The sequence below is a fragment of the Diospyros lotus genome, chromosome 9 (genome assembly GCF_014633365.1).
Source record: "Diospyros lotus cultivar Yz01 chromosome 9, ASM1463336v1, whole genome shotgun sequence".
NCBI classification, from domain to species: Eukaryota; Viridiplantae; Streptophyta; class Magnoliopsida; order Ericales; family Ebenaceae; genus Diospyros; species Diospyros lotus.
This window is the reverse complement of record NC_068346.1, coordinates 22,123,136-22,134,248: the sequence shown is the minus strand read 5'-3', so window position 1 is coordinate 22,134,248 and position 11,113 is coordinate 22,123,136. Positions and strand designations below refer to the sequence as shown.

The 11,113-nt window shown below is 38.5% G+C and overlaps 2 protein-coding genes across 2 annotated transcripts; both read right to left on the bottom strand.

Annotated features, from left to right (window-relative positions):
• Positions 1-6,059: 6,059 nt before the first annotated feature.
• On the bottom strand, positions 6,060-6,545 carry LOC127809302 (uncharacterized). Its single transcript, XM_052348065.1, has one exon. The coding sequence runs from the start codon at positions 6,543-6,545 to the stop codon at positions 6,060-6,062; it is 486 nt and encodes a 161-aa protein (XP_052204025.1).
• Positions 6,546-9,158: 2,613 nt separating this feature from the next.
• Positions 9,159-10,763, bottom strand: LOC127809300 (uncharacterized). Its single transcript, XM_052348064.1, has one exon. The coding sequence runs from the start codon at positions 10,761-10,763 to the stop codon at positions 9,159-9,161; it is 1,605 nt and encodes a 534-aa protein (XP_052204024.1).
• Between the last annotated feature and the right edge of the window lie 350 nt (positions 10,764-11,113).

Sequence of the window (11,113 nt, the reverse complement as noted above, 5' to 3'; positions counted from 1 at the left end):
AGGGAGTTCCACGAAGCCAAAATATCTAAAAAAATTAATATGAAATGAACCAGAATTTCGATACGATTATTATGACATCAAAAAAAATCTGATCGAAAACAGTTTTTTGTGCAGCTAAAATTCCGGCTGAAAAGTCAAATCGTCATAATTCATTTACTAAAAGTCAATTAAACTCAAAATACACTTTAATTTAGTTATTAGAACAAACCTTTTGGTTGTTTAATGTTGAAACAAAAGTATTAGCGATCAAATCGAACAATAGGTCGTAAGCGTAATTTCTTCATTTTTCCCGACATCGGTCGAAGAAAAAAAAATGTCTTTTTTTTCTCTAAATTTTCAATGGTGGAATGAAGATAATTTCATATGATTTTAAGTGTAGTTTTATTTGGCAGTGTAATTGAAATATTCACAATATTAGGGTTTTAACGTGATTTTCGGTATAATTATGAGTAATCGAATGAATTGCAGGGAGTGCTCTGAAACCAAATTATCTAAAAAAAATTATATGAAATGAATCAGAATTTCGATACGATTATTATGACATTGAAAAAAATCTGATCTGAAAGAGTTTTTTGTGCAGCTAAAATTCTGGCCTACAAGTCGAATCGTCGTCATTCGTTTACAAAAAGTCAATTGAAGTCAAAATACACTTTAATTTAGTTATTAGAACAACCTTTTGGTTATTTAATGTTGAAAGAAAAGTATTAACGATCAAAACGAACAAAAGGGTGTAAGCGTTATTTCTTTATTTTTCCCGAGATTGGTCGAAGAAAAAAAATTTCTTTTTTTTTTTTCTAAATTTTCAATGGTGGAATAAAGATAATTTCATATGGTTTTAAGTGTAGTTTTATTTGGAAATGTAATTGAAATATTCACAATATTAGTGGTTTAACGTGATTTTTGGTATAATTATGAGTCACTGAATCGATTGCAGGGAGTGCTCCGAAGCCAAAATTTCTAAAAAAAATTATATGAAATGAACCAGAATTTCGATACGATTATTATGACATCGAAAAAAATCTAATCGGAAACAGTTTTTTGTGTAGCTTAAATTCTGGCCAAAAAGTCGAATCGTCGTAATTCGTTTATAAAAAGTCAATTGAACTCAAAATATACTTTAATTTAGTTATTAGAACAACCTTTTGGTTGTTTATTGTTGAAATAAAAGTATTAGCGATCAAATCGAACAATAGGGCGTAAGCCTAATTTCTTCATTTTTCCCGAAATCGGTCGATGAAATTTTTTTTTTTTTCTTAATTTTCAATGTTGGAATAAAGATAATTTCATATGGTTTTAAGTGTAGTTTTATTTGGAAGTGTAATTGAAATATTAACCACATTAGGGGTTTAACGTAATTTTCGGTACAATTATGAGTAACCGAATCGATTGCAGGGAGTGCTCCGAAGCCAAAATTTTTAAAAAAAAATTATATGAAATGAACCAGAATTTCGATACGGTTATTATGACATCGAAAAAAATCTGATCAAAAACAGTTTTTTGTGCACCTAAAATTCCAGCTGAAATGTCAAATCGTCGTAATTCATTTACTAAAAGTCAATTGAACTCAAAATACACTTTAATTTAGTTATTAGAACAACTTTTTGGTTATTTAATGTTGAAACAAAAGTATTAGCGATCAAATCGAACAATAGGTCGTAAGCGTAATTTCTTCATTTTTCCCAACATCGGTCGAAGAAAAAAAAATTCGTTTTTTTTTTTCTAAATTTTCAATGGTGGAATAAAGATAATTTCATATGGTTTTAAGTGTAGTTTTATTTGCAAGTGTTATTGAAATATTCAAAATATTAGGGGTTTAATGTGATTTTCGGTACAATTATGAGTAACCGAATGGATTGCAGGGAGTGCTCTGAAACGAACATATCTAAAAAAAATTATATGAAATGAATTAGAATTTCGATACGATTATTATGACATCGAAAAAAATCTGATCGGAAACAGTTTTATGTGCAGCTAAAATTCCGACCCAAAAGTCGAATCGTCGTAATTCGTTTACAAAAAGTCAATTGAACTCAAAATACACTTTAATTTAGTTATTAGAACAGCCTTTTGGTTGTTTAATGTTGAAACAAAAGTATTAGCGATCAAATCGAACAATAGGGCGTAAGCGTAATTTCTTCATTTTTCCCGATATCGGTCGAAGAGAAGATATTTGTTTTTTTATCTAAATTTTCAATGGTGGAATGAAGATAATTTCATATGGTTTTAAGTGTAGTTTTATGTGGAAGTGTAATTGAAATATTCACAATATTAGGGGTTTAACGTGATTTTCGGTACAATTATGAGTATTCGAATCAATTGCAGGAAATGCTCTGAAACCAAATTTTCTAAAAAAAATTATATGAAATGAACCAGAATTTCGAAACGATTATTATGACTTCGAAAAAAATCTAATCGGAAACAGTTTTTTGTGCAGCTAAAATTTTGGCCGACAAGTCGAATCATCGTAATTCGTTTTCAAAAAGTCAATTGAACTCAAAATACACTTTAATTTAGTTATTAGAAGAACATTTTGGTTGTTTAATGTTGAAACAAAAGTATTAACGATCAAATCGAACAATTGGGCGTAAGCGTAATTTCTTCATTTTTCCCGAGATCGGTCCAAAAAAAATTTTTCTTTTTTTTTTCTAAATTTTCAATGGTGGAATAAAGATAATTTCCTATGGTTTTAAGTGTAGTTTATTTGGAAGTGTAATTGAAATATTCACCACATTAGGGGTTTAACGTAATTTTTGGTACAATTATGAGTAAACGAATCGATTGCAGAGAGTGTTCTGAAACCCAAATATCTAAAAAAAATTATATGAAATGAAACAGAATTTCGATACGATTATTATGACATCGAAAAAAATCTGATCGGAAACAGTTTTTTGTGCATCTAAAATTCCGGCCTAAAAGTCGAATCGTCGTAATTAGTTTACAAAAAGTCAATTTGTAAGGGCCCACTCTTGAAAATTCCCGCTAGCATAGGATATTCGAAAGGAGGTCATCACAGAGATGATATAGAACAAACCATAAAAAAATAGACATCTCATTTCATTACTAGCAGCGAAAACTAAATTAAGGTTCAGTTACATTCCTAATATGTCATGAGTTTGGGCTCGAAGGCCATACAAATAAATAAGAGGCTCTATTGCTAACTAACAAAATAAAAATCATTTTATCTCAAGCCTCACCTAAACACCAATCAGGATCTTCAAGCTAGGACGCGTCTCCGTACACCACTATCCCTGGGCCTTAGTCCCATTGGACTCGCCCCCCAAAACGGTCTTTCCTTTACCTGGAATGGCAAGGAAGATCAAGTGAGCCACAAGGCTCAGCAAGTTCGAAAAGCAATGAATAGCGAACAGGAATCAAGAATACGGTGACACCAAAAAGAATAATCAAGAACTCGACAGCTTTATACAAGATTCAACATTTATAACTTTATAAATTTCAATTTAAATGCATCATGTCACTATATATTACTATGCAAATATGCATATGAAATTAAGTGTCAGAATCAAATCTCGTAGGCTCGCAAGCCATTAATTCACATATGCCAACATGCATTCATGTAAATAAAATTCACAAATAATATGGAGCCAACCTGCCAGGCTATGGCCACCTCGTCCCGCGCCAGGTGCTCTAGGGTACCCTTTCCCTCCACGCAAAATAATAGGTGCACAAAGATAAATAATATTGTACCACATAATATGATCATATTGAATGTGTGTGAAATGTGTCACGCATTTACTTCCACATCTATATAAACATCATGAATTTCATCTCACAAACCGATGCCATAGTTATATATATATTTTATACCCATCTCACGATACTAAATAGTTTTTCCACTCATATCAAGTGTGCACACGAAATATAATAATTTACTCATGAATCAGTTTAATCAATTTATTAATGAATTCTTTACAATTTATTTGTATGCATACCAAACATTTATATATGTATAATTCTATACATAAATTCGAATTATTCAATTTAAGACATCAAAATCAGATACAATATATTATAATATATATATATAAATATAATTAAAGAAAAACCAAAAAAAGTCTTCTATATAAAAAAAAAATTCCCCTTTACAAACATTATTAAGAGAAGGAATTATTTTATGTATATATATATATATTATTTGGGTTGACCTTCAATTCTTTACAGAGGCTGCGTGGGTGCTTTAACATATGTGTATATATATATCTCTATATATATATGTTATTTAATTAAAGAAAGAAAGGGAAGCTTCTGCACTTTTTGCACCTTTATAATATGAATATATTAAAATAAAATAAGACCTAATAATCCTATTTTCTCTTGGGCTTTTATGCCTTACTTTCTCTTGGGCTTTAATAATCCTATTTTCTCGTGTTCATGGGTTTATCAAATGGGTGGATTGAATATGGCTAGAGAGGTAGTCAAATGTAACACTGAGGGGAAGGAAACTCTAATCCGGCCACTCTTTCACGCTTATATGTAGGTATATATGTATATATATATATATAAATGGCCAGCTGGGATGGGAAAGCAATCAAACTGGGTATGCTTATATACATATATATATATAAGCGGGTCACCAATAAGCTGAAACAGGGGCAATGCACGGCTGCTGTTTATATATGAAAGGATTCAAATAATACATGGGTGGTTTTTGAATAGCATGAAGGTGTATGTAAATATGGGTCACGGTTCACATAGGCACAGTACATCGAACAGTGTATATACGTGTGTGTATGTATATATATATATATATATATTAGCAGTTCGAATAGGGTGTGGGGTATTCGACTGAAATGGAGAAGGGGATGGAGAGCTATTTTCAGCTTCTCTGCTACGAACATATATATATATATATACCATGAATATATGCATATATAAATAAGTGTGTGGCTGAATAGAAGCAGGGCATTGAAATGGCTAATGTAACAGAGTGTATACGTATATATTTATATATATAAGTGGGTCAAGTGGCTGACTGAAACATGGGGCATCCCAATGGAGATATGCATGTAGGTATATAAATGGGTGGCCAAATAGAATATGCAGGATTTAAATGAAGTTGTATATATGTATATGTATATGGTTCGAATGATTCATAGAAAAAGGCATTCGGTTATAGCATACAATTTATTTTTATTTTTACATAGATACAGAATGAGCAAAGATTCAGCATCAATTCAAACACAACTAAATGCCATTCACTGAAGGGACATGGGAATGATTAAATCCCCTTTTAAGACATCAATGAGACCCACCACTCATTGAGAATCAGGATCAAGTGTATGAAATAATATAACAATGAACAATGGTAGTAAACATATATATATATATATATATATTTCTCCCACACATAACTCAACAGAAGACAGTCAAGATAGATGAGGAGAACTTGCCTGATGAGGTGCAAAAACTCCCCAGCAACAGAAAAACACACAGCAACGAGTGAAGAAGAAGATGCAATGCAACAGTAGGCAACATGGGTATATTATAAGTGCTGAAAAGTAGGGATATGGTCTCTGAAAAAAAAATAAAAGATGCAGCAGAAAAGGCTGCTAGACTGCACTGTTCCCCCATCCTAAAAGACTGATTTGCCCCTCTTTTTTTTGTAACAGACAAGTTTTTGGGGGCGTTTTTGACATTTGGTAATTATTTTTATTTTAATTTCTTTTTCTTCTCTTTTTTTTTCACATAAAAAAAATTTAAATCTCTTTTATTATTGGGCCCAAGCCTAACCCAACAATTTATTTAACCCACTTGATAAACCCATGAACACATTTAATTATTTAAATGGAGTCCAAAACATTAATTTCTCAAATTCTTAGAAATTAGACCCATACACTTAAATTCATGATCACATGCACCAAGAAAATTTCATATTAATCTAAAATCATTTCATGCCATCAAAATGAATTGTTAAAATACTTTGACCCACATTTAGAATGCCCTTGAGTTAAAATTAAATATGAAAAACACCTAGACCCAATTTAGGGTCATTATAGTTTCTCCCCCCCTTTAAAGAATTTGGTCCCCAAATTCATACCTCGTCATGAGAATAGCTGGGGGAAAAGACGTCTCATCTCATCCTCATGTTCCCAAGTAGCCTCATTCGGAGAATGACGCTGCCACTGAACCCTCACAAAAGGAATCGACCAGTTTCGCAACACTTTCTCTTTCCATTCCAAGATATTGACAGGCATTTCCTCGTACGCCACATCTTCCCTGACCTTTATAGTCTGATAGTCAATAATGTGCTGAGGATCTGGCACGTACTTCCTTAGCATGGACACATGGAAGACGTTATGAACGCCAGATAGTTGCGGTGGCAAGGCCAACCTATAGGCCAAAGTGCCAACTCGTTCCAAAATCTCAAATGGCCCAATATAGCGAGGGCTAAGCTTCCCCGACACCCCAAATTGACGTACGCCCTTCATGGGCATCACTCTCAGCCATACATGATCCCCAACTGAAAACTCCAAGTCTCGCCGTCTCTTGTTCGCATAACTCTTTTGTCGATCTTGGGCGGCCTTCATTCTCGCTCTGATGATGCGAATCTTCTCCGTTGTCTATTCCACAATCTCTGGCCCCAATAAGGCTCTATCTCCAACCTCCTCCTAATAAATGGGTGATCTACATGGCCTGCCATAAAGCGCCTCATAAGGTGCCATACCAATACTGGAATGATGACTATTGTTGTAGGCGAATTCTACTAGTGGCAGGTGGTCATCCCAACTGCCATGAAAGTCTAGCACATATGCCCTCAACATGTCCTCTAACGTCCGTATGGTCCTCTCTGTCTGCCCATCTGTTTGTGGGTGGAAAGCGGTACTAAATCTCAACTTCGTCCCCAAGGCATCTTGTAATGCCCCCCAAAAGTGCGAGGTAAAACGAGGATCCCGATCCGACACAATACTAGATGGGACCCCATGCAATCTCACTATTTCCTCGATGTACATCTTAGCCAGACGGCTCAAAGGATAAGTCTTCCTAATCGGCAGAAAATGGGCTGATTTAGTCAAACGGTCAACTATCACCCATATAGCATCATACTCCTTTGTCGTCCTCGGCAACCCTGACACGAAGTCCATAGATATGTTGTCTCACTTCCACTCTAGAATGGGCAACGACTGTAAAAGGCCTGTCAGTTTCTGATGTTCTGCCTTAACTTGTTGACATACTGCACACTGGGACACATACTTGGCCACATCTCTCTTCAATCCATCCCACCAAAACTGCCGTCGTAAGTCCTGATACATCTTCGTTGTGCCGGGGTGAATCATATAACGAGACTTATGCGCTTCCGATAGAATTTCCTTCTTAATCCCAATATCATCAGGTACACAGATCCGGTCCTGAAATAGTAACATCCCATCGCCCCTCTGACTGAAACCCATTGGGGAAAACTTTCCCACATTTACCAAGATCTGGGCTAGCTTCACATCACAGGATTGTTGTACCCTAATTTGCTCCATCAAATCTGGCTGTACCCTCAGGTACGAACAATACACTGTAGGTCTCTCATCGGGTCCGAAAATAGACATCTCCCCCATTTGCCTAAAAAGCATCCACTCATGGACCATCATAGCTGCTATGTGAGCTCCTCGGCGACTCAAAGCATCTGCCACTACATTAGCCTTCCCCGGATGGTATAAAATCTCACAATCATAGTCTTTCAATAGTTCCATCCATCTACGTTGTCTCATGTTCAACTCCTTTTGTGAGAAAAGGTACTTTAGACTTTTGTGGTCAGTATAAATCTCTATCTTCTCTCCGTAGAGGTGATGCCTCCAAATCTTGAGTGCAAATACCACGGCTGCCAATTCCAAATCGTGTGTGGGTTAATTCATCTCATGCTTCTTCAACTGTCTCGAGGCATATGCATTTACTCGCCCATCTTGCATCAACACACACCCAAGGCCGAAGTGCGACGCATCACTGAAGATGGTAAACTTCTCCCCACTCCTAGGAATAGCCAATACTAGCGCTGTCGTCAATCTCATCTTCAATTCCTCAAAGCAACGATCACATGCCTCGTTCCACTCGTACTTGACTCCCTTCCGAGTCAACTTCGTCATAGGCTAGGATACTCGGGAGAAACCCTCAATAAATCTCCTGTAATAACCGGCTAGTCCCAAGAAACTTCTGATACCCGTCACTGAGGTTGGTCTTGGCCAATCCATCACTGCCTTCACCTTCTCGGGATCTACTGAAATGCCCTCACTGGATACTAAATGCCCTAAGAATCCCACCTGTCGTTGCCAGAAGTCGTACTTACTGAACTTGGCATATAATTGCTTTTCCTTAAGTCTCTGCAAGGCTAACCTAAGATGGTTCTCATGCTCTTCCAAGCTCGGCGAGTAAATGAGAATGTCATCGATGAACACAATGACAAAACGATCCAAGTACTCCCTGAAAACCCTATTCATCAGATCCATAAAGACAGTCGGAGCATTCGTCAGCCCAAATGGCATGACCACAAATTTGTAGTGGCCGTACCTAGTACAAAATGCAGTCTTTTGAATGTCTCCTTCTCTGACCCTTACTTGGTGATACCCCGACTTCAAATCAATCTTAGAAAAGACTGAGGCTCCACGTAGCTGGTCCAACAAATCATCAACTCGGGGAAGAGGGTACTTGTTCTTCAACGTTACCTGGTTCAACTGGCGATAGTCTATGCATAACCTCATGGATCCATCCTTCTTCCTCACAAACAAGACCGGAGCACCCCAAGGTGAAGCGCTAGGGCGAACGAATCCCTTCTCAATTAACTCCTCAAGTTGCACTTTCAATTCTTTCAATTCATTCGGGGCCATTCTATAAGGTGCCTTGGAAACTAGCTGGGTTCCTGGCATCAACTCTATGGAGAACTCTACCTCCCTCAGTGGCGCCAACCATGGCAACTCATCAGGGAATACATCAGGAAACTCACGGACTACTGGAATGTCTGATAGTTCTGTATTGTTCTCCTTACCCGTGGTCACAAAAGACAAATATGCTTCACATCCATGTCGCATCAATTTTTCAGCCTTCATCGCTGATATCATAGGTGTGGAACTCATCGGTTTAATGCCTCGATACGATATGAATGGCTGCTGGGGTGACTCAAAGTGGATAACCTTACATCTACAATCCACTTTGGCATAATGTCAGGATAACCAATCCATGCCCAAAATAAGATCAAAATCATGTATGTCTAAGATTATCAAATCCTCGGGTAACTCCTTATCATGCACCATAATCTTGCAGTCTCTATAGACTTCACTCCCAACTAATTTGACTCCTCCCGGTGTAGACACGATCAAATAATTAGGCAACAATGTACTAGAGAATGGAATGTGGCACACGATCCTAGGTGCAACAAATGAATGTGTAGACCCCGTGTCAAACAAAACACGCACATCAATGTCATATAGGGAGAGAATACCTTGCACAGTGTCCTTTCCCTTCTCTGCCTCTACTGACGTCAAAGCGAATGCTCGTCCCTGGGTGTGGGGTCGACCAATGTCTGTGGTGCCCTGTCCTGGTGGCGGTGCCAATGGTGGTGCTATCCCCTGAAGTCTCGGCACTGATTGCCTCTGTCCCATCTTGTTGCCTTGGTTCCCATACCTTTGTCCTCCTTGTTGTGGTTGTTGTCTGCAAACGTTAGACGTATGCCCCTTTCTTCCACACCGGTAGCAAGTCACCTCCCTGTTGCCCGTAATACCTTTCCCTTGTGGACAATCGTTCTTCATGTGCCCCAACTGCCCGCAACCGTAGCACGCCTTACATACACCTCGATGTTGCTTCCCAGGAGTGGTGCAGGGAGGAATGTCAGCTACATTACCAGAAAACCCCGGTGCTCCCTTCCTTTTCCTGTCATTGCCTTGCCCCCGAGCTGAACCTGACCCCCTAGCGGCTGCCTGAACAGCCCTTAGCTCACTCCTCTCCTTCTCTATGATCTGTGCACCAGCTAGGTGAAATCTGATGTCCACTCGCAGACCTCTTTGGAACTTGGATGCTTTCTTTTCTTCGGTACATACCAACTCAGGAGCGAATCGTGCTAGAGAGATGAACTCCTCTTCATACTGCGCCACCGTCCTATTGCCCTGTGTCAGCTCAATAAACTCATATGTATTCTGATCTCGGACCCAAGCTGGGAAGTAGTTGGCATTGAAAAGCTCTCTGAACTCCGCCCATGACGGCTCCCTGCCCACAAACCTCTGTCGAACTGTCTCCCACCACCTCTCGGCTCCTCCTTGAAATAGATATGTAGCCAACTGTACCTTATGGGTGTCATTGCACCCTATCGTCCGGAGGTGCTTCTCCATTGCCATCATCCACTCCTCTGCTGCCAAGGCGTCGGTCCCTCCAAGGAACTCTGAAGGTCTCAGTGCCATGAAATTTTGTACCAACTGGCTCCCGGTATTGCCATCCACTCCATGGGGCTCCACCTCCTTTGGCACTGGGTTTGAAGTCTGACCATTAACGTTCTCATTTAGGCCTGGTTCATTCCTTGCTCCAGATGGTACTTGCTCTTGCCTTCCTTGATATGCCATAAAATTCTCAAAGTGCCTCAACATAGCAGTCATGGTGCCCCTCAGCTCACCAACCTCCTGGCGCAAGTCTGCCACTGACTCTGCTGGAGTGGTTGGTGCAGGTGGAGGTGTAGGGGTAGGAACAGGTGCAGGCTCAGGAATGGGTCTAGGAACTGGAGTAGGGATGGCCCGGTTGCCTTGGGCACCGGTCAGCGGTCTTCCTCGTCGTCCACTCATTTCTTGCATGTCAAACGACCTTTTAGTACTCCATCTTAACTTAGGCTTACTAGACTATTAGACACAATTCTAACTCTACCCAAACCTAGGTGTACAGAGACTCCTCTCACTTCCTAACTTATCTCTGATACCAAAATTGTAAGGGCCCACTCTCGAAAATTCCCTCTAGCATAGGATATTCGAAAGGAGGTCATCACAGAGATGATATAGAACAAACCATAAAAAAATAGACATCTCATTTCATTACTAGCAGCGGAAACTAAATTAAGGTTCAGTTACATTCCTAATATCTCATGAGTTTGGGCTCGAAGCCCATAAAAAAAATTATATGAAATGAAACAGAATTTCGA

Excerpts from the sequence above, each read along its gene's own strand:
- LOC127809302 (XM_052348065.1), bottom strand. The coding sequence starts at position 6,545 with ATGAAGGCCGCCCAAGATCGACAAAAGAGTTATGCGAACAAGAGACGG.
- LOC127809300 (XM_052348064.1), bottom strand. The coding sequence starts at position 10,763 with ATGAGTGGACGACGAGGAAGACCGCTGACCGGTGCCCAAGGCAACCGG.